Below are 25126 nucleotides of genomic sequence, written 5' to 3'. Positions count from 1 at the left end.
GGGCCTCCCGCCTCCACTCAGACTGCACTGATAACCTGGGAAAGTGCAACTGCCTGCCTAGGGTGGAGGCGGAGGGTCACACTGGAGACACCACTGTGGGAGGGGACCATGCTCTCAAAGAAATAAATAAGCTAAAAAGGGTTTGCATGCTGGTACCCGATTGGACGAGACCGTGAAGACCTTTAATCAAATTTGGGAGGAGTCTAAACTCTCGCATTCACAGTTGTACAAACACACAGAACTCAGACATGCGCTGCAAGCTGAGTGAGTGGATTGGGCCGAGATCTGTATATTGTAGGGCAAGCCTAGAAAAGGTGTGATATTATCCATGTATAAAACACTAATTGAAAACATGCCAGACAATCTCAAGGCCCTTCAGCAGCAATGGGAGAAAGACCTGGAAACCTCAAATCTATTGACTGGGAGGTGGCTTCGATGCACCCCAAGGGGATGGTTATCAGGGCAAGGTTTCACCTGATCCAGTTCAAGGCCCTGCACACAGCATAACAAATATGGAAGGATCTACTGCTGTGGAACACTATGGAGGGGATCTTTTATCACACACTGTGGGAATGCCCCAACTTTCAAGAGTACTGGATTATCCTCTTGAAGGAATTGAATAGTATTGTTGATATTGAGGTCCCCTCAATCTTTCTTTCGTCATGGCATGACTAATTTTACTTTCAGGACAAGTAGATGCAAGATGCATTGATCCTAGGAGGGACAACATCTACCGAGCTATAGGTTTGTGGTTGCATTTAAGGTTGAAGCTTTCTGTTGAGCTTAGAGGATCAATAGTCACAAAAGAAAGACAGTTGGGAAGATCGTCTTCTCCTATCCATCCAAGCAAAACAATCACTAGCTTGGTTGTGCAGTCACTGAAAGCCGAAGAAGGGAGTGCCATTTAAAAATATATCCCCGGAAATATTAAAAGTGACAGATTCATTATTGACAAGTTGGCTAGTGTAAGTCAGCATCTTGCAGTACAAGGTCTTTGGTCTCCTACGGAAAATAATTCCAGAATCAATCTGTTAGAAATTAAAGCTGTTACCCTGGTACTCAAAGCTTTCCTTCCATTCCTACCATTGCGCAATATAATAGTACAGCCAACACCACCACCATGCATTATAGAAGCAAATAAGGAAGAATAAGATCAAGATATCTAGGACTTCAAGCTCAAACTGTGGTGTTGGGCTGTAGGCAGAGCAATTAGTTTGGCAGCAATATATATCATAGGAAAGCTAAACCAAGATGCAGGTTTCCTCAGTCGACATCACAAGAAAAATCTTAAATGGGTTTTAAACAACAAGGTCATAGCAACCATCTTTCAGGAATCGGATTACCTTCATTGGATTTATTAACCACAGCAGGAAAGAAAGAAAAAATGCTAAGACTTTGAGTCCAGGGCACCAGAATGCAATTCAAGGGTAAATGCCCTTTTGATCGAATGGAGACTCCATTTGTCTAACTTTCCTCCAATCCCACTCATTCCCACGGTGATTCTTGAGCTATGCACAACTAGGATCAAATTCATACTAGTAACCCCAGATTGGCAGAGACAATGGTGGTACACAGATCTTCTAGATCTCTCAGTTTCAAACACAGGAGATTCTCTTGCTGGCTGAATCTACCTTCCAGACTTCTGGGCCAAAATTCAGCAGCGATCCTTCAATATTTGAATCTGACTGCATGACTTCTGAAGTTAGACAGTATGGTGCTTAAAGTTTCCCCATTAATGTATGGACATATTGAAAGAAGCTAAACCTTCAAAGGCAAGATCCTGTTATGCTTAAAATGGAAAAAATTCTGTATTAGGTGTCAGACTAAAGTTTTAATCCCGTTTCGTACAAGGAAGAAGCTATCATTCCATACTCTACTACATTTAACAAAAATTCAAACTGCAATTTGCTTCTATAAAATGTCATCTGGCAGCTGTAACAACATATTGGAACTCTCCGTACTAGATTTCATTCTGCAAGATTCCAGTTATCAAAGTCTTCCTCAAATTTCTAAAAGAAAAGGTGGCATCTTCTGTGCAGAATCCCTCCCCACCATGGGAACTTAATCTTGTAAAGTCTTATTGAGTCTTCCATTTGAACCTATTCCTAGAGCAACATTCCACCATCATTGGAAAACTGCTTTTCCCATACCTGACATTTCATCTAGGAGATTCAGTGAACTCCACCCATATTGCCAGTAGAGCCCTTTACTGCTTTCGATGCAAACAGGGTCATTTTCAGAACACATCCTACTTTCTTATTGAAAGTAGTGTCTGATTTTCACATTAATCAAACCATTAAATTACCAATGTCATTCCCTAATCCTTCTACACTTGCAGAGAGAAACCTACATTCTCTGGATATTAAAAGGGTATTTTATTAGAAAAAAATAAAGTCATAAGAAGGACCAAACAACTCACATCAGGAAGGGGTTGGAGATGAACCTATTGCAGACAAAAACTGCTACCACAGCATGAATTTAGAAAGTCTCTTTTGTATATAACTGTAGGGCTGCAACATAGAAATATATCTGTATGTTCAGTAGACATTACTGCATAGAAACTGATGCTGAAGCAGAGGTTGGGTAGGAAACTCTCTGAAATCTGTTTAAATGAAAAACGTTTATATCTCTTTACGTACTAATGCATTGAATAGTTCATTCAGCAGCCGCTATCTCATTGCGCTTGCTACTCTATTCAAACGTTTGACTTTCAAATGAAGATCATATGATGCTTTATACTCCAAATATGTGCCAAACTCCCCAAACGGCTTGAAGATAAAGGGTAATGTTATATTTGGGTTTGCCATGTACAGTAAGACATCTTCTGCATACAGGGACATTTTACTGAGGAAACCCGGTCCATGGAGCTGACCAGTTGATCACATGCCCTCACCTAACACTCAAGGACTCCATGCACAGAAAAAGGAAAGGTGAAATGGCACCTCTACCTTGTTCCCCTTCCCAATGGAAAGGGAATAGATACCATCCTGTTATCCATCACCGCTGCTCTCAGGTGTTGATACTTGAGCGCCCACACCCGTGGTATCTAGACCTAAAGCTGAAGCATTGCAGTACCAGGAAGAGGTATGGCCAGTGGATAGAGTTGAATGCTTTTTCAGCATTGACTAAGAGTATGGTCAGTAGGATCCTAGAATTTTCCATCTAATCAATCCAATTTGCAAGTGTTTGAGGTTCTCTCTGGTGGAGCAATTAGGCATATGTCCTTTTGTACCACCACTCTATTCATTCGTAAAGCCAACATGGTGGCAAGCAGTTTCATTTAACCAGGAGATTGACCTGAGTTTAGGCCTTTTTGTCAAGTATTGCTTACTGTTGCAGATGATATAAAAGATATCAATTTCTTAGTTGTGTTCATATTTTCTTGGCATGTGTGTGTGCGACAATCATAGTACAAGTTAATCATCAAGTTAGAAAATAATTGAAATCGGCAGGTAGTGACTCATTTGACGTACTGTAGGTACTACAAAATGAAAGAGAAGGTGTTTGAAAAGCAGCATCTTTGGTGGTTTAGACAGTTGCCCAGCTGGGCGTTTGTACGTTGAGGCGTTAGAGTGAAGTTGGATAACAAATGTTGAGCTGGTGAAGGAGCGTTTGGCAGCAGTGTGCTCCCCAAAGGGGTCCAAGCTGGTAGCTTCTGAGGTCCAAAGAAGCAGTATATTGTATCGAACTGCATATACTGTGTAATTCTTTGCAAGTGATGAATGTATATTTTGTGCCCTTAAATAAGAATTATTTTTGTTTTATGGTGTAAGCAAGACTAAATTTCATTCCATATGTGGCTAGAAGTGATATTCATTTTCAGTTCAAGATGATGAATTTGATGTAATATAGGAACCTTTACAGGAAACTCTTATCTATTTAGAGAAACCGTCAAACATGCTTTTCAGGGTAATTAAACAAGGCATTTTTATTGTTTAAGCTTCCAGTTTTGTGAACATATTGGCAATGCTAGTAATACTTGAATACGATGGGTCATTGTGATCCGACGCCTGCGTAAACCCTTGCTTGCGTAGGGATCCGAAATACGAGTTTGGCTGCATTTAATACATCCGAATATTATCGGATGCGTTAAAATACCTCAACCTTAGTTAAATGGCGGCAGAACCAACCAGTTGAAAGTTATCAGAGGAAATGAGTACAGTATTTACCGTACCATGCAGATTTTGGTGCATTAAACACCACAATCTGCATTTTATTCCCCAGAAACTCATAATAGGTGCAATTTATCTTACTTGATGGATAACATACCCCGTGGTATCTTTATTCACCACATGCGCCAAATAGCACCTATACGCCTAATCAGGGCCTTAGAGGCTGTCTGTGAGTCTGTTCCTAACATTGAGAGCTATATATCGACTTAGAAGTTACCATCCTTGCTTCTCATTACCTATGCTAACCAGATGAGGGAAATTTGTCTTATGTCCCAAGAGGTAAGATTGGTCTTTATTAAAGTCATCGTGGCCGGCTTTTGGGCGGTGCGAGCGGCGCAGCCGCACCTGGCGCTGACTTTGGTGGGAGCGCTGTGTTTAAAAAATAATGTATGGGTTTAAATGCACGTGAACTTCCTTGTGTGTCCAGCAGTTGCCAGGCAACAATAATAAATATCAAGCTAGCTCTGGTGATTATTGGTACTGCTGGTTAGAGGTCGGAATTGTGTCTTGTCTCAGTTTTTACTCATCATAAAACAGCGCAGAGGGATAATGTGCCTGCTACAAAGAGCGTGTACAATGCAGATCACAAAACTGAGAGTGAGTGAACTATGAGCAGAGCGTAAGCGCTTAAAACAATGAAATGTGCATCAGAGAGGGGCAATGAAGAGGTGATTGGCACTATCGGAAAGTGGTAGTTGAGGGAATTTGTGGAGAAGGAGGTCAGGGGTGGGAGGACGGGCGTAGGTAGGGGGACACTCTCACCTAAAAAGCCGGTCCTGAAATGAATGTTCCGGTGCTCCTCAAATGAGTTCTTGGACTGCATTTGGCTCGCTCTGTTGTACTAGCATCCCAGAGAGGATCTCAGTTCTCAAAGAATATTAGAGATCACCAACGATGAAGCAGCTCATTGTAATTTGTGGATTTAGTTTGCGAAAGAAGCAACCTAGAAGCAAGAAAAAAGTAGTTTGATGGCTTTGGGCGGGAAATGATGACCATTATCACCATTTTAGGAGCGTTATTGGAGATTGTTTTGACAAGATGCCGAGTTGTTGCCTTAGCACTGGTGGGCAGCAGGTTGATCCCCCGATATTTAACTTCACAAATTAGCTGGCTGATATTTATTACCTTTCTCCTGGATCTAATTCTGTTTAGAAACAGACACAAGTTCAATTGGACTCATTTTGTCCAATACATGTTATCAATGCAATGTATTCTTCTGCATCCTACCTTGCTTTATTTGGTTTTTTTGCGCTTTATGTAAACAAAATGTCAATGATAACCTAATTTTGAGTATCCTAAAAAGACTGCTTTCTTCCACTCTTCTATTAATGGAACAAGAACAAATTGCTCTTTCACAACAATCTGAAAAATTCTGCTAGGGGCTGGGCTTTTTATAAATTAGATCATATCACTGGAGATCACGCATTGTATTTACCCCTCAGTACCAAAACAATAAAAACATCAGAAAATGTACAGTCAGTCCTTCTGCAGGTGTCAGTCTAGGGAAGCCTTGGTACATCTAAATAAAAAACTATTGCACACCCTCCTCTCTTTGACAGGTGTCTCTTTTCTTTCAAGTTCCCTGTCTGTTGATTGGTTGGCTGCTTTGATGCCGGCTGCCTGCTCTTTGGCGTCACTTTCACTCGCTTTTAACAGGCTCTCTCTTCTTACAGATCATCATGGATTCAAACATCACAAAACAGGCGCTGAACGAAATCGAGACAAGACACAGTGAGATAATCAAGCTGGAGACCAGCATCCGGGAACTCCACGACATGTTTATGGACATGGCAATGCTAGTAGAGAGCCAGGTGAGTGAACACACAGCTCCCACTTATGTCAGCATCTTATGAACAGGGAAAGGATTTGCTGTCTCTGACACTTCTGAAGGGCAATTGCTGATTCTTACTATTATTAGTAATTTACCTTGAGGAAGACCACTTGTAGGCATATGACTCCACTCACTACAACACGGTGCAGGGAAGGAATCAGCTGCCTATACATGTTCCTTAGCTTGCCATTCAAACTGAAGCCAAGAGGGACATTTTTTATAGTAAAAATAAATAAAACTTTGCAATAGACAATACATTTAATGCAGGTAGTAACAGCAGTGGTAGAGACACTGATGCAGGACGTAAGTCTCAAACAAGCACAGTGGAGGGATACATAAGTGAGTCAAAGGTAATACTATTTACTTGCTACCCCACTACAGGAAGGTACTATATAACGGACTACTTCTATTAAGCTGCTTTTTAGCACCCAATGGAATGACTGTAGAGCCTAACAAATTACAAAGCATGGGAGCAAGACTGTTAGGGAACCCTGATAAAACTCTACAAGATAGCAATGTCCTTATAGCAATCTATGGCCATTTGTTTCAGGTTTCTTGTTGTACAAAACAGTGCAGACTTAAACACTGTACATTTTAGAGGGTCCCTTCAACATTCAGAGGAGGTTTTTTGTGTCATTTTGTTACTCACAGAGTATAAACTCCTAGAGTCTTCTGCTGCCTTTGTTAGATTTGAAATCTGAGCATTTTACCCAGAATTTGCCAGAGAGGTGGCGCCACTGTAGTTTTTTGGTCTGATATAACTGGAAATTTCAAATTGGGTTATAAAATGTGCACCCATTTCCGATTTGAACCTGCTGATAATATGTGGGGGGTAAGTCATAGGTAACTATCCGTTCCATATTTGAAGCGGTACATCGAGTGCAGTTCCTTTGCAATAATCAAACCTTCAATAACTGCTCATCCGCCATCTCCTGCCCCAAGTTGTACTCCACTTTTTATTCTTCTCAATGCGAGAAGCACTGTGATCAATAAATAGATATGTGTCATTGCTCAACCTTCAGCACCTAACTCGGAATGTTGGTCTTACTTTGTTTCAAATATACAGTCCCTCATAGTAGTCAAATCTAATAACATAATTTCATAAAGGTGGTAATTTTGACTTTTAATGTCACCAGAAGGATGAATGTGTTTCCTTCAAACAACTTGCCTTGAATTTTAATTTCGAACCATTGTGTATAGTTACTAATACTAATCACACTCAGAATATTTTTACAACCTTTACCACATCTGCATCGCAAGACCTCTATTGATAGTCATAAATGTTAGAATAATTGCCACCTATGCACTGAGAACCCAGAACACTTTTTTTTTTAATGTGCTAATTCTACTTCTGGTACGATAAAATGTTCATATTTACACCATCGCCTATCTAACGGTACATTTTTCAGAATTGTGTGAGGAGTTCAGTGTGGTCATAAAGTGAAAATAGTTACACAAAGCATCACTGCCACATGTTTTCTAATGCTGAGGACTAAAAGCTTTGCGAAAAAATGAAGTAAAAGGCAACCAAATGGCCAGCAATGAGTAGCTGATTGACCATAGTACACTGCTCCTTTAACAATCCAGCAGCTTTCATATCCTGCATACCTTGTAGTAGAAGTTGGCTTAGACAATCAGTTCCTTTTTAATGGCTTGTGTGAGAAGGGTCTCTGAACTCTACATTGGTGTTGAAACCCCTACGAAAGATTGGAAAGGTTTTCAATTTTATTCAATGTTTATCTGCTGACAAATGTAACCTGTTTTGTCATCTTGCAGGTGAAAGGTCTTGTCAAAATGCCTTCACTATTCATGAACTTCCTGTCCTGTGGGAGGAAAAATGCAGCCAGCATTCTGTTTGTTTGGTATTCCTTCCTTCATCCTATTTAACTTAAGTATCTGACTTAAGTTTGGGATTTTTGTAAAAAATACGTCCAGAGGATCACTTAAGGGGGGAAAAGGTCTGAAGCTTAGAATAAATCTGGAGGACCTTTGGCATAAAGAACAGTAAAAGAAGCCGAGCAGGGATCAGAGAAGCAGATTCTTCTTCTTCATCAAAAGACCTTGGAAGAGGGAGCTCTAGGCAGGCAAACAAGCATAGGTATTCACTCCGTTCCCATCATTCCCTACCTTTTCCACTGATGATGAACAGATAATTGAAAATGTGTATTGCTGCAACTAGCTCACTTTATGAAACACTATACAGTCTCTACAGATGTTGCTGTCTAAGACTATATGCCCAACGTCATGGAAGCTGAGGTAATGGGCAGCTGAAATGCTAATGTTGATTCACTTGTTGTCGATGAATTCATATTGTTAGTCATCACAACAACCAGCATTGAGGCACACAGCAGCTCACTGGTCACATAGAATCAAGCTATCCTGGCTGAAGAGGGGTGAAACCCCGAAACTGGTCCTAGGATGCTTGTTTCCAGTCCAGGGAAGACCTGGCCTGGCAGTTCGGGCTGGACTGTTCCCATAGGGCACAGGGTCAAGACTGATTTGCATATGGCTGGGTCCAAACTGCAATGGCATGGTGAGCATAAAAACGATGGATTTAGGTCCAGATCTCTGGACTGGGGTGAATGTATGACATTGTTCTGCATTCTGTCCATCAACAGTTCTTTTTGCATTTGTCACCCCGAGTGGGACGGGTATGCTCGGACGTGAGTCCCGTGCTCTCCATGCCATTGGAATCAAGCTATCCTGGCTGAAGAGGGGTGAAACCCCGAAACCGGTCCTAGGATGCTTGTTTCCAGTCCAGGGTGGACCAGGCCTGGCAGTTCGAGCTGGACTGTTCCCATAGGGCACAGGGTCAAGACTGATTTGCATATGGCTGGGTCCAAACTGGAATAGCATGGTGAGCAAAAAAACTATGGATTTAGGCTCAGATCTCTGTACTGGGGTGAATGTATGACATTGTTCTGCATTCTGTCCATCAACAGTTCTTTTTGCACATAGATCGAGTTCACACAGGTTTATGTTATACAGATTGACATTGAGAAGACAGATCTTGTTTGTTCAGGAGATATTGCCTTCTTTACATCCAACATCTCTTTCTTCTTCTAGCCTCCTCTCTTCACCCCATTCATCATCCAGCTCTTTGGATGATCCAGTACACACTCCTCTTGAGCCTCCACAACTTCCTCCAGTACTACATAGATGTAAAATAACTCCAACATCACCTTCTAAGTCTTTTCTATCTTTAACCATGCTGAGCCCAGAAAAGCTTGTTAAACACACTCTCTTACATAATCCCCACTGAAAAGAAGTATGAGACAATCACCTACACACCTACATATTCTCCATGTTATAGAGACTTGGGTGGGATTTCTTGGACACAGACACTTCTTTGACCGACACATATCTGCATCTCCTCCTGGGTCTTCTCTGTGGATTTCACCCATTGGCGATATTACAACATGTCATCGTCCTTGTGAGAGCAGCTTCGAAGCTCAATGATTTTTGTGAGGTGGGAGAGTATAGTACTAAGCCCGACTGAAATCCCTGATCTTCCCAGGAGAGGCAGACAGACCCACCGCTTACACCCAGGCACCACCCACCCCCTAAGGGGGAGCAAACAATACCACTGACGTGGAGATTCTGTTGGCACTACACACCCAGCCTGCTAGATATGCTTGGAACACACTGCCAAGCAACTCTAAGAGACAGCCTCAGCTTGGCAGGACTACTACAATAAACCTCTAAGATCCATATCCTAAATTGCAATGGACACTCTCTACCTCATAACAAGACACTCAGTCTTGCTAACGATATATATGCCTCCACAGCTTTCACTGCAACAGACCCTGCACAACACAATTGGGAACGGCTCAGGAGCAATGGTGCGCCCCAAACACAGCAAAGTGGCTTAGGATGCTAGGGCACAGAGCCTAAAGGCAATTGAAGGCAATCTGCCTGGAAGAGGAACAACCCTAGAGGCCCACACCAAAAGAATTCTGTCAGCAATTCATGACACACAAACAGCGCTGGAACATAACATCGAGACTGTGGCACAAGACGTAGGCCTGCTGCATTCAGACCATAAAAAACTGGCGGCTAAAATGATAGAAATAGAACAAACCCTGAACGAGGTCTCGCTGCTTGTCACAAACCATTCCAACAGCTTCAACCATTACAGTTGGAAATACAGCTGACAAATCAACTAGATTGCACAGAGGGCTGTTCCAGGTGCAACAATGTATGCTTGATTGGGACCCCTTAGAAAATAGAAGGCCCCAGCACAGAGTTATACATGGAACAGTTGCTGCTGGAGACTGGGTATCCACTATACACACAGTAGACCACAGCCACAGGGTTCCGGGGTAACCCCCACCGCCTAGGGCACCACAAAGACCGGTATTTGGCTGATTACTAAATTTCAGGGATCAAGAACACATTCTGCTCTCGGTGGACGAAATCACGGCTACACTTAGGGGGTTGCAATCAGGCAAAGCACTAGGTCCCAACGGTATTCCCGTGGAACTCTACAAAACAGAAGCAGATAGGCTGGGGCCTCATTTATTAACAATATACGAAGACAGTCTAGATAAGCGAATACTCCCCAGGGATCAGAGGATAGCGACTTTAGTGACGATCCCCAAACCGGGCAAGCCCCCTCAGGACTGCACCTCCTCCCGTCCAATTTCACTCCTCACTGTGGAGGCAAAAATATTAGCGAAAGTACTTGCATCCAGGCTCCAACAGCACCGCGCGTCTCTCATACACCCTGATCAATCCGGTTTTATGCCGGGCCGTAACACGGCAATGAATCTAAGGCGGCTCCACGGAGTAATGGCCCGAATGTCCACCATCCAAGAAGAGGCGGTCATCTTATCCTTAGATGCCAGTATGGCCTTCGATCGGGTGGAGTGGTCATTCATGTTCGCAGTGCTACAACATTTTGACTTTGGCCCCAACTTTTGTGCTTGGGTCCGGTTACTGTATACACAACCCATGGCACACGTAGTGGTCAATGGACGCATATCTGACGACGTTCCTCTGGGGCGCAGGACCAGACAAGGATGTCCCCTGTCCCCGCTCCTATTTGCACTGGTGCTTGAGCCCTTCGCAACTTGGATAAGACGCGACCCGGTGATACGGGGACTGCGTTGGACGGAAGGGTGGGATGACCGTATATCACTGTACGCAGATGATATATTACTATACATGACCTCCCCCAGCCATTCAATCAATGGTCTACTAGATATCTGTGCACCCTATAGCAGATACTCAGGCTATAAGATTTACTGGGCGAAATCGGTTTTGTTTGTTCTCCACGGTCCCCCCCCACCGCCCCTGCCCAGGGGAGTAACGATACAACTCAGGAGAGATGGTTTTAAATACCTTGGCATCCACATTACACCAGACCATACTCAATTCTACGAGCGAAATCTCGTGCCCCCTCTCCTGAAACTTCAAAACAACATGAAACACTGGCATGTACTACCCTTGACCCTCCAGGGCCGTGCGGCCTTATTCAAAATGATGGCTCTCCCATGGTTCCTATACGCCCTACAAAACACGGCTACCCCAATCCCTAACTCCTGTTTTAAAGCCATCGAGGCTGAGGTGGGACTGCTCATCTGATATGGGACACCCCCCGCATATCCCTATCTAAACTCACTAGGAGCTGGTACGATGAAGGAATCGCCTTGCCTAATATAGAACTGTATTACTGGGCCTCGCAACTTATAGTAGTAAACCACTGGCTCCACGCCCTGCAGGAGGAACCGGCCCTCCGGCTTGACAGGCACACTCTTGGGGCAGACGGACTCCTGGTGGCGCTTTACAACAAGAACAAAAAAGACGCGTGGATCGCCCCCACTGCACTACAGTATCAACATGGTTTGCGGTGCAGCGAGCGCTCGGCTGGGAGGGAGTCCTCACCCAACTCACAACACTGTGGAATACGCCGAAACTAGGTATGCTCCGCTACAGTAAAGGTTTCACTCAATGGGACCTTATTGGTATCTCGATAATTGGGGACCTTTGGAAGAAGGGAGAGGTAGGGACGTTTGACCAACTGCGCACAACGTACCAAATGGCTGACTTAGAACAGTTTCGCTATTCACAAATTAAGCATGCACTCACAAAGGCCATACCCCGAGGTACCGATCTCCCCGAATCCTCGCCACTCGAGGACTGCCCCCTTACAGACCATCTCACTAAAAAAGCAATTTCTCTCACTTATCGCAAACTAATCAATAATCAGAAAGATCCCATGCACACCCTGCGAGACAAATGGCAGACTGACCTGGGGGACATGGACGACCAGGACTGGCAGGAGGCTTTGGCCTCCTGCCACTCCGACTACAATTGGTGCAATTGAGGATCCTACATAGGACGTACTACACTAGAACGATGCTCCACAAAATCAGTCGGACTGAGACACCTCTGTGTCTGGGGGGATGTGGGCAACAGGGTACGTTTTACCACACGCTATGGGACTGTCCCAACATAACACACTACTGGGAGGCAGTCATGGGGACAATTACTCAGGTTTGTGGCTTCGAAGTGCCCCTTGAGCCGAGGATGTGCCTGCTCAATATTTGGGAGCCAACAGACGTCAATCATACAGCACAGGCCTGGGCGACCCTTGGGATTACGCTAGCTAAACGCAATATCGCACAGCATTGGGGCACGGCCACTGCCCCCCGATATCAGCACTGTCAGTCAGTCAAAGTAGTCTTTATTTCGAATATTTCATCTTAAAAGACATATTAATAATTCATCCGAACATTTAAAAGTTGGAATAAAATGATTTTCATCATAGACAAAGAAGACCATTTAATAAATAATGAATTAAAAACAGTAATAAAAAGATATTAAACATTTCAATTAGCATCGACTTGAAGTTAATTAAAACATACTTCACAATAATAAGGGTAATGCTATGCATCAATGATTAAGACAGGGGGATTGGTGATATTACGTTTACTCCGTAAAAGCCACGCCCAACTAATATATTTGGCTAAACCAATAACCACAAGAGAAGATGTGTCTGTCTTTAGAATCCTTCTAGCGGCCTGGGCTGATCTGACACCTAGTTCACGACACACAGGCCGCAACCAAACTCTTCTAGGCTGATGGTATTCGGGACAAACAAATAAAAAATGATCAACTGTTTCAACCAGGTTTTTACAGGTTGGACATTTATCATTGCCATTAGCCACTGATGTCAAGACCTGGATAGAGCGATGGTGGCCGAAAAGGCAGTCTTCTTACACAGAGGGTGTTCCAACAAATGGGAGCGGGTGTGGGGCAAGTGGAATGCGTTCCGCGCATCAGAGATGTGGGACACTGACACAGACTACCCATATCCCTACTGGGCCATGCAGCGCTGTTTAAAATTATATACCTAACCTATGCCCTTAAGAACTCCCTCTTTGACTTTCCAGACTGCTTCTTTCAGCTGCTCATGGCCACGACCAGGCTACTATAGTAGGATTGCGAACCTCCAAGAATAGCGATGATACTACTGACCAGGAAAATAATATATTTCTGAGTGACTCAATAGGGTGTTAAGGGAAGTCAAAAATGGGACATCCTGTGTGTATCGAAGCTGAGGGTCGTCTGGACAGATGGAGGTTTGATTGCCTCTGCAAAAGCACCAATCAAAATACGAATTAGAAGGTAGTCCGTACTTGAGATACATACATGTTCGGCACCTTCTGCATGGCTGGAAAATCCGGAGGAGAGTGCCCGGGAATTTAGATTATTGAGCGCCTCACTGCCTGGCACTCCATCTCTGCGATATACAACTGGCTACTAGCCAACAGCACCCTTGCTGACACTGAGACAGATGTGAGAGAGATCTAGGCAGTTTAGAGGGCGATATCTATGGCGAGGCATGCCGCTATCCAGGGGATATACCAACATGGGCAAACTTCAGATTAGTCCAGCTCAAAATACTCCACTGGGCATATTTTACCAGAATGCAGCTATGAATATATACCATTACATCACATGCGTTCACAATGTGGTCATTACAATGACAGCGTTGTTACATCGCAGTACATTACAACGCAAGTTGTTGCAACGACTTGCTCTAGATGGCGCGCTGGACTTAGGAATAGCATAGTTTACTATTCCAACTCCAGTGTGTGCAACCGTAGGGAAGGTGTTGGAATAGTAAGTTCTACTATTCCTTAGTTTAGAGCGCCATCTAGAGCAAGTCGTTGTAACGACTTGCGTTGTAATGTGCTGCAATGTACCAAAGCGGTCGTTGTAACGACTGCGTTGTACAGGTAACGCAATGTAATGACCATGTTGTTAAGGTTGTTTCCCTGCAGCTATTCGCCATGAATATGTGCCCACAGGTGTTCAAGAGACTGCACACAGCGAGGCACAATACTGCAAACACTTTGGGAGTGTTCACGGCTGGGTTCCTTTTGGAAGGGGGTCTACTCTAGACTAACCGAGGCCCTGGAAACGTTTCTGGAATTCACATCCAAACTGATAATGCTTGGTATCTGGGGGGAACAAACGCTGGACGAATAACCTCAACTGTTTTGCAACATAGCTATAATGATGGCTAGACGAGATATGATACAGAGATGGAATGGCACCACCTTTCAAGCCAACATGGCCTGGTGCATGTGGACGGAAGAACCAAATATACAAAGCGTGGGCCTGCCCCAACAAGTTCACTAAAATTTGGGAACCTTAGAAAGCCCTGACCGACGACATGTCATGAGGAGCCTTGGATGGAACCAATGGGTACAAGAGACACTGTGGGGATGACTCCATGGAAGGGTCAGGAGGAGGGCTTCAACAACCAATTAGGACTGAGTGGAAACGGAGCATAGGACCAACGGAAAGGGAATAATGCTCTGCAACACGGCTCTGAAGGGTATTATGTCCTGATTGCTGGCATAGGTCCACCACTGCCACGGGGGGAGGTAGGGAGGTGGGTGGGTTGGTAGTACTTGAGGGCCTGTTGTATTTGTTACTTCCTCTTCAGCATAACCCAGAGCGTCCGCCTCCCCCTTTTCCGCTCCGAAGCCACCAAGATCATCTGCGGCATACCCCAGGGCTCATCCCTTAGCCCAACACTGTTCAACTTCTACTTGGCACCGCTCGCACACGTCGCCCGACTGCACGACCTCAACATCATCTCCTACGCCGACGACACCCAGCTGATCCTCTCCCTCACCAAGGACCCCCACACGGCCAAAACCAACCTCCACGAAAGAATGAAAGCCATCGCTGAGTGGATGAAGACCAGCCGACTGATGCTAAACTCGGACTAGACGGAAGTCCTCATCCTCGGATCCACCCCTTCAGCCTGGGACGACTCCTGGTGGCCGTCCGCACTGGGAACAGCTCCAACACCCACCGACCACGCACACAACCTAGAGTTCATCCTCGACTCTACCCTCTCCATGACAAAGCAGGTCAACGCCGTCTCGTCCTCCTGCTTCAACACCCTCCGCATGCTCTGTAAGATCTACAGGTGGATCCCCACCGAAACAAGAAGAATAGTCACCCAGGCCCTCGTCAGCAGCAGGCTGGACTACGGAAACGCCCTCTACGCATGAGCCTCAGCCAAACTCCTGAAACGACTTCAACGCAGTCAGAACGCCTCTACACGCCTGATCCTCGACATCCCTTGCCGCAGCCACATCACACCCCACCTGAGAGACCTGCACTGGCTCCCCGTCAACAAGAGGATCACCTTCAAGCTCCTCATCTACGCACACAAGGCACTCCACAACACCGGACCAGCATACCTTAACAGACGACTCTACTTCTACACCCCCAACCGCCAGCTTCGCTCCGCCGACCTCGCCCTCGCCACAGTCCCCCGCATCCGAAGAGCGACCTCCGGTGGCAGATCGTTCTCCTTCCTCGCCGCCAGGACCTGGAACACCCTCCCCATCCCCCTATGGCAGACCCAGGACCTGCTAACCTTCAGAAGACTACTCAAGACCTGGCAGTAGCAGCACTTCTCCCCCCTCCCCCAGTGCCTAGAGACCCTCACGGGTAAGTAGTGCGCTTTACAAATGTTCTGATTGATTGATTGATTGATTGATTGATTGATTGAATAAAACAGATACATGACTCTCCCTCTTCCCCGGTATTCAGTGCGTGAATGGTATTTTCATTTTAAAATCTCTACTTTAAGCCTTTCAAAAAGAACTGACTGTGAGCCAACACCAAGTGCAAGGCATACCGGGATTGTGAAGCTATTTCGAACGCATCCTAAAAAGGCGCAGAGTTTTTTATACATTTTTTCAAATGAAAGTGTTGCAGGATCCAAGAATGCAGGCGGAAATTCCCCTTACATATATGACTTAAATGAAGATTCCTACAATGCTGAAGTTGGAAATGCAAGGAGGTAATTTTCCCTTCTTTGCTTAACATGCATAAATACTTCTTCAGCTCTACTAGGATTTTAAAAATGCTCTATTTAAAGTATAATCTTTTTGTCTGTCCCTCTAGTCAGACGAAAGAGCTCTGGTACATTCACTAGATGGGCTCAATATTCATAAACATTTCATACATATACTCGTAAACCGCTGAACAGGGAGCGATATACAGCCCGTGCTTAATACAATTTCCTTTCTGTAACAAACTTGGCCATCATTGTCCTGAACTAGTCGCTATGTTTGGTACAGATAAGACGCCAACACATTTTGGTGACAGTGTTTGGACATATGTAACGAGTAACATAGCTTTTCAAAAGCAGTTCCTGTAGTCTTTGGTGATTTCCCTACATGTAGCTCAAGCTGTCATCAACCAGACACCAAAATCAGAGTTTGCTAAGGTATCTGCTTCAATCTAAGATCTGCTTTGCTCTCTGTTGTACTTCTTCGGTGTTATAAAATGAATGGCTGTAGATTGTTAAAGGCAGAATCTCAGTTTCCTTGATAACTGTACAATACCCTGCAACCCCCGGAGCTTTGTTGGGTGAATTCTGAGACCAACCACCTTACTAATAGAGACATGTAGTGGCCTCAATCCATATTTTTCACACCAGTCTTAGCTCTGCAAAAACTGCTCTACATCAGAAACTGCTAGAGGGGGTTTTACCTATCTGAAAATGTTCTTAATATTGTTTTTAACAATCTATTTAATAATATTCTTTTGATTGGGGAATCATTCCTATTTTAGACATAAAATTATTCAGAGAAATTGTACATATTTAAAATACTATGACTTGAGTCTTAAGTTGTTGCTTAGTTAAATAATAGTTTTTTCTCAGTACATCGCAGATATGAAGTTTGAACAATCTGCCAGCTCTCATGATTCTTGCCATGAGGAAGCAACTACCTCTCTGTTACTATGGAAAAGAAATTCCAAGAATTCACCGGTCCTCGTAGTAGTCATTCTCATGAAGTCAGCTAAATAAACACTCAAGTGTCTGAACTGACAGATATTCATGAAGTCAGGAGGTCACTAGAGTACCATGGAAGTCATAAAATGGACACAGTACAGATCACAGACTGCCCAGAGCACCATCAGGAGGGGTTATTGTTTGGAATCTAAAATAGAACCAGGAAAACGCTACAGATGTAATGGTTGAATGGACTGTGGTTACTACTGAAGTGAAACCTTGCATAGCTGGGTTGCCCCACAGAGACCAGAATGGGCCTTCCAGAGCCCTTATTGTGTGATAGATGTTGCGGTGAAATGTCTATCACGACTGAGAGTGCTTGATGTACAAAAATGTATGTATAACATATGATTGTATTGGTTTGACACATTATGCATGCACGTTAGATACTGTTTCGTGGTAAGCGCAATCAGTTCTTTAGTTTAGTTAATACCTTGTGATGGTGTTGACGGTATAGGCACTCGCAGTTTGTGAAGATGTGCCAGTGTTGTTTTAGATTGTGTGTCCTCGCTTCTAAACGTATCAGTTTATATTGGAATCGATCTATTTGAATTTATGTAGAAGAATACTTTCAAGCATTGCTATTTTAGAAAATGAACAGTGGATACTTTGTTTTTAGTATAGTCATATTTCCATCATTTGATATGATTCCTTATGACATTAGCCTTTATGATCTGTGTCTGCATTGCCTCTTCATCCTCATTCTGGGTGGTTCATTTGGATTCATGGTTGCGTATGTGCTTGCCGTATGGATAGTTTAAGCTTGAGCCTGGATGGCTTTTTTGTTGGAATGTTCTTTATGCAGCATCGGATCTCATTGGTATCATTCACTAAAAAAATATATATATTAGGAGGCTAAATAACCTCATGTTGTAAATAACTTATTGAGAATAGATCTCAACAAACCACCTTATTCAAAAGTGAAAGGAATGTATATATATGTAAATTGCAATGAACTATACATAATGACACATATACAAATTAAGACACAGTACAATGTGTCCCCAGTGATCCACAGCATAGACACATATGGAAATCATAGCATTAATAGGGGCTAATGTATTGGTAACAAACAACAGTTTATAGTTCTCAAGTTATTCTAAATTGTCATCCCAAAGGTTCCTTGTTTGTTACTGGAGTGTCGACAATGTTTCTCCCCTCACATGGAATACTAAGGTCTCATCAGGACAAGGGGATTAAGGGGACGTCTCAGAACCCCTATTATATAGGGAATAAATGAAAGTGTCTAGTATAGTGGGGCACCGCCACATGCACACCTCAGTGCGTTAATAACATTTTTTACTCAGTCGGGGGACAGGCACCGAGAGTCGGCTCCTGGACTGGAAAATATATTGTAAATGAACCATAGCATAGGGTTCTCAGGCCACAATCGGCTGGAAAGGCTCCATCAATGTGGAGGATGCCGAGAGGAAACCATGCCTCAGTAGCGGCTTGTAACTGACAGTGACGGTAGGCCCGCACTGTGTATAATGTTTTTCACTCTTTGATGCTTATTCCAGAAAGAGAGACAAATCTTTCAGAGAATGTTCAGGAAATTAATCAGTTTGTACAACATTTGTGGAAACATCAGAATTTTCAGACAGTGCCACCTTTCTTACGGTGGGATCAGCCAGGGCATTTTCTTTTGATACCTCATTGTGAGGGTATTCTTGGGCAACACACTTGACCACAGCTAACTGTTGGGGTAGCATCAGGGTACTGAGTACATTTTGGCCGTATTCTGTTTATAGGGGGTTCCAGACGATATTAGTTACCCCCTTTGCACTGAAACTAGCCCACAGTTAAGCATCACTCTAAACACATACTTTTTGTCCGGGTGCACAGTTAAAATCTTTTCTTTGGCCAAGATGTATGCAAGGGTGAGGGCAAAAAGCTCAGCTGCTTGGGGGGACTTTACTTTAGTAGTCAATAACATTTCACACTGTCCACAGTACATACAACATAACCTGCTACCAGTATTTCTTCATCATTTCTGACACATGACCCATCAACAAAATATATCAAGTCACAGTTGGGCATGGAGATGTCAGTTAGATCAATACAGGGCTTAGTGACATGGGCAGTGATAATTAAGCAGTCGTGTGGTTCTCCCTCTCCTAGGATACAGTCACTGGACTAGGCAACTTACCACTGGCTTCAATACAGCTGGATGACAGCTGGCGCTCACCGGCAACGATTTCATGGCCATGGTATCCTACTCGGGGAAGACAAAGTTGCATTTATGCCTTGTGTCCCTTTCGATCAATTCAGTGAGGAGGTAGTTTGAGCCCATCTCGCAGTGATCTAAAGAACCAGATGCCAACAATAAATTGTGTCCCGGTCCTTATTTGAAGCTTAGGAAAGGAGTAACAGAGACTCCGTCAATTCTTGAGGGAGCCTACGTCACTTTGGTTGAGATCCGCAGAATGAGAACTGGAAAAGAGACTGACTCTCTATGTGTAGAGATGGAGAAGAAGGGGTAGCAGAAGTAATACATTGGGCATGTTAGGGATGCAAGAATAAGCTCCTCCAGCTCCCTCAACCTCTCACATGCCTCATCAATGTGCTCTTCCAGCTCTACCTCTGCACTGTCCTCCCATCACCTCCTCCTTTGTTCACCCCTCTGAGAGGCTTCCACCCTCTTCCTTTTACGTCTGCTGTACATTTTGTTGTTTCAATGAAATAAGTTCCGATTCACCTTTCTCCTTCTTTCTTTTCTGCGAAGACATGCAAGGATTTGCAACGGTTACGGATTCCTCTAATTTCTTAGTTTCCGTCTAATACATATTTTCATCCATTGGCTTTTCACATTCAGTATCAATCCCTGCACAAAGGCAGCAGTTGCAGTTTCCTGAGCCACCCCCATCAGACGGACTATTCCCGAATGCTGTCAAACACATCCTTAAGCCTGTCTCCATCATCTGCAGCCGCTTCACTCTTATTCTGTTACAATTCAAATTCTTTGTCAAGGTTGTTTTAACAGAGCACACTTCTGCAAACAAATTCAACAATGCATTCTTTCCAGCATTCAACGCACCATAATTTCTGGGGTCAAGACTCAGCCATGCCAATTTTTCCACCAACTGATCTCTTATCTCACTAGGCACAATCAACTGTAGTAGCTGATTCACATTCACCCAATTGGGTCTGGCTTTCATAGAAAAATAGGTGAGGTTGTGACCGGATAGGTTGTGCTTTGAAGACATTACCAAGGCGTGGTTAGGTGTATGCCTACTTTATAGCTCCTTGTGGTAGGGTAGTGACAGAATATTGTAGGTTGTGGTATTAATGATGCGTATTGTGCGCATCCTTCTTCCTTATAGTTCCTTGGGGTAGGAATGGGTTTACACGTTCTGCGCACATGAGAAAAAGAAATGCAAGTGACTAGGCAGCTGGTCGCCTTCCTTAATGTTCTGGTATACATCATGATGTCAGTGAGGTGGCTGGGAAGAGGGTTCTCGGCATAATGTGGATCGTCAATAAAGAATCTGGGCATCGCATGGGTTGCACTGTTTCTTCTCTGACATTGATGGTGTTGATTGTTTTACACATTGATGTTGGCGCTTTGTGGTTGAACTGCTTCTTTCTAATAAATCCGAATGGCTTTTGATTGAATGTCTGTTTCCTAATGAGTTATGAGTGGACGTTTTGCTGTTAATCGGTCCTGACAATATTGTGGTTGGTTTGAGTATAACTCCTAAATATGAACGTATGGTGCTCTACCTGTCTTCATTTTCTGCAAAGGCAGATGGCAGGAGGGAATGGATTATAGACTGGGTGTAGGGCGGGCGGGGCGGGGACTGTGAGTAGATGTTGATTTTAGGGGCAGAGGAGGGCACAAATATGCATATGCAGAGGTGGAACCTAATGTGAGAGTGTAAGAAAGGGGAAAGGGCTGAAACCAAGGTGTAAATGCAAGTTCCCTCCCTCGGTCTTGGTTCTTGTTTAACCCTTTAATTAACATGCTGCTGGAAGAGAGCACACACTCAGTCTACAGGTAATTGCTGTCAGTTAATTGGCGCCCAACTCACTGTCTCTTGTGTGCCTACTGTCCTTGCATGGTGTGACCCTTTTCTCTCTTTTTGCTTAGACGTGTATAGCTTAAGAATATGTATGCTTTAGATATAAGCCTGCAAGCAAAGCAACATTGTTCCCCAGTGAAGCGTGGTGGGCAGACTGATCTCATTAATGAAGTAAGATGCATCATCTAGTGTGGGTGTATTTTATCCCAGTTCAAAGCACCTCTGAGGGCATAAGGGAGCTCTCTCATGGTTTATTACATTTACACTCTGCAAGAATTCCTCTCTCTTGTACCTTGAGACATCGTAAATTCTGTGAACTTAAGAGTGCAAGAAAGATGAGAGACATCTGTTAGACTGCTTACAAAGCTCACAACATACCATATCTTATGATAGTGATTTTCAGTAATTCATGTTTTTTAAGTAGGCTACACTATTTATGCAGGGACTTGCAGGGCCATATTTGCAATGGGAAAATTGTAACAACAAATTCCAACAATTTCGGCGGTGTTGTCCGAAAAGCAGGTAGGCTGATTATACCCTCGTAACACAGGGCGTGTTGACCCCAATCTGCTCATTATCATTTCTGCTTTGAAAACGCAGAAGATTTTATTGATCCTTTCTGAGGCTACAAATATAAATGGGGAATTAGACCTTGTGTACTCATACATCCGGACATAGTGGTGTTTGGGAACAAAGTGCTGAGGCCTTGATGGTGCATCCAGATGGTCTTTTGTGCACATATGACTCTTTATACACTCTGCGGTTCTACTAGCCAGCTAGGAGATAGCGATGTAACTGACTTAAAGAGAGGTAAAGAAGGTAAAGCATCCAAGATCTGCAAACTAAATTCTGGACAGAAGCGTTTTTCAAAAGGGCATTGTGTGTATTGTGCTGCCCGAATACAATATAGGGACGAACAGAGACTGGGGACATACTGAGTGAATTCCCTGCAGTAGAAGGAAGCTGGGAGGACTTAGAGAATAAAGAGTTAACTGCCACGTTCAAATGGAAGATCTTAGACAATACTGATATAATTGTATCATTCAGAGGAGGATTAATGATGTGTTGCTGAAACTGCGCTCTGTGCTACAACGTGAATAAGAAAGTGCGGGAGCTGTGAGACTGGTTTCTTTCTAACACATGACACGTGGCTTACAACAGCTCAGATGAGGATACACAAAGCCCTGAAGGCCTGGAGCTAGGCCTGATGAAGGCTCCTCTTCAGAAACACAAAATGTTAGCTTTACTTCTGGGAGAGAACAGTTCTTGGGGAAGATTAAAGGCTGTTGGCAATAGGATAGGATTTTCACGGGCCTAGTTTCGACCCGAATGATGTCTTCAGATCACAGGGAACACATTCCCCTATGTGCCAAATTTATATTTGGTTAGATCTGAATACACTTTTGCTTGGATAGAATGCCTTGTTTCTTGGAAACTGTTTTGTGGTTGGGTCTTGCAAAAGATGTTGCATTGTTTGGGTCAAAAAGTGGCAACTTCAGAACAAGTGAACAGATGAGATGGACAGGAGGGTTCAATCATTATGGGTATGAGCATGAAGAAGTGTGAGAGTCATCTATGCTACAAGAGGGCACGCTGTAGAGTATAGCTCCTACTACAATCTTGATTAGCGGAGAATGTGATGAAAAACTCAGTGGAGGAGCACTGATTTACCATTTGTTTAGTCAAGAGTAATGTGGTCAACACTGAGTAAGCTTTTCTATAATGAAGCCGGGAACATTTTTGGGAAATCATTTTGGAAATGTTTTATGAGTAAAACTTAAGCCAGCAAACAGAGTTCTCTAGTATCATGTGCCTTGTGTTGCGGCTGCACTCGCAGTACCAGCTACTGTTCTGTAGTAAACTAAGGGCCCGATTTAGAGTTTGGCAGACAGGGTACTCCATCGCAAACACATGCCTGTCCTCCAAACCCTTGTCCCACTTAAGTTAGAGACTGGTGGACCTTAACTTTTCAGTCTAGCCTAGTTGGCTCCGTTGACCAAAAACTTTCTTTGATGGTCTGATGGAGTAAGGGCAGTCAGAGGAAGGGCATTATTGTTGACATTTGTTCCTTTCAATGCACAAAGATGACAACAGGGCCACTGGTCATCTCTAAATTTGACACAGCAGCCCGTCAGGATCCCAGCGGTAATGTCTGTCACCACCCTAATGGACACAGTACAGTCTGTCAAATCCTAAATTAGTCTCTAAATGCTCCTTTAAACTAATAATATGTAGAAAAAGCATACGTTGGAGAAATACCAAGATAATGGCTCTATAGAGAGAAAGGGGTGAGGAATACTGAGATACCTGAATCAGTCATCTGTAGCATAAGGAAGTGCACAACAAATAAGTGGACTCATGGGAATGCTGATCCCTCTGCCTTAGCCCTGTCTATCCCCTCTATAGCGTTGATGTTTAAATGAACCCAACAGCAGCATTGATCTATGGGAAAAAGGTTTTTACAACATTACTGAAGACTTTTAAAATCTTCCCTCTGAGAGAGATTGTTTTAGAATGTGTGGCATCAACAGCGACGAGTCAGTACTGGACATTTGCCACTCTCATCAATATCACCAAATAAACTTGTGATAACCGTTTTCCTTTTATTGACATTCAGCTTCAGAATGCTGATTACTGTATCTTCAGCTCTTTACTTCATTTTTATCTAAGTCCTGGTACATAGAGGAATAGCGGAAAGTGGTTGTTGGTAGTGTGTCCCTCTCAAGGAGAGGTGCAGGCAACCATAGTAAGGAAGTCATCACTAGCCTGAGTCAATCAGAAGTTAGTCACTTCAAGCCGGATCAACTCTCTAGCGGTCATAAGAGTAAATCCCTGAAGGTAACCCACTCAATTTCTACTTATTCATATTAGTGACTACCCTGCTTCAATGTGTGAAGACTCTTTACACCCAGAACCATCTATGTTGTCCTTCTCCTCCTCTAACATATTCTCCTTTTGTAACAACCTTCTAGCACCCGACTCTCCTAAGAGACCACTACCTGATCTGATCATGCCCCTCCACATCTTTTATCTCTATCTTCAATTAGAGACATTTAGGATGATTACTTTGGGTCAAATATGCTCCTCTGTGCAATTAAAAGAATGCCTTTTTCTATTGGACTTTGCTGGATGTGCATTTCTACATCCATGCTTGGCTGTAGCATCAAAGACACCTATGCTCCATCACCAGAATAATACATTAATAATAACAAGCACTTATCTACTATCGGCAATCTCCCCGCACATATTGACTAATGACATTAACAGTAGCCACAGCTCTTCTGCACAAGGAGGAGACATACAATTATGTCTACATAAAAAACATGCTTATTTGAAGCCAGACCTCTTTGCTGTACTTTAATCAGGTGAATGGCTTCTTTTTGAGCTTTCTTCAGTTATTCTACTAGAAAATTGACCACAGAACTTTACTACAAATATTGACAGAGAGGTTGTTCCACTATCTGAACTACTCTCTGCGCTTCAAAATGTTATTTTTTTCAGGCGTGCACTAACATTTCTGGTTAGTGGTTGTAGAGGGCCTAGTGTTCCCACCCTTCTAAATATTACACTTTGAACTGCCCTACCACATGCCCATCTACCAGGAGTTCCTTTGAGATCTAGACTGGTGTAGGCATGTTGCCTTTCTCAAAATCTGGTGTTGTCAGTAGCATTCGATGTTTCCAAGTACAGTTGTGGATCCAATTGAGGCTCAGCAAAAATCTGCAACTTGTGCATTGCAATTCACATACAGCTTCTAGAACTG

At 43.5% G+C, this 25126-nt stretch overlaps 1 protein-coding gene across 2 annotated transcripts in view; it reads left to right on the top strand.

Moving 5' to 3' along the window:
- The window catches only part of STX1A (syntaxin 1A), a 912703-nt gene that overhangs the window by 863304 nt on the left and 24273 nt on the right, over positions 1-25126 (top strand). For both annotated transcript variants that reach the window (XR_014980056.1, XM_085649675.1), the window contains exon 8: positions 5846-5983. Coding sequence is in view for 1 of the 2 variants with exons in the window: in XM_085649675.1 (XP_085505801.1) it covers positions 5846-5983 (138 nt within the window). In the remaining variant the exon portion in view is untranslated. The remainder of the gene's footprint in view (positions 1-5845; positions 5984-25126) is intronic.

The sequence above is a fragment of the Triturus cristatus genome, chromosome 3_2 (assembly GCF_964204655.1).
Source record: "Triturus cristatus chromosome 3_2, aTriCri1.1, whole genome shotgun sequence".
Lineage (NCBI taxonomy): Eukaryota > Metazoa > Chordata > Amphibia > Caudata > Salamandridae > Triturus > Triturus cristatus.
The sequence above is the reverse complement of the archived record's forward strand: the minus strand, read 5'-3'. Positions and strand labels throughout refer to the sequence as shown.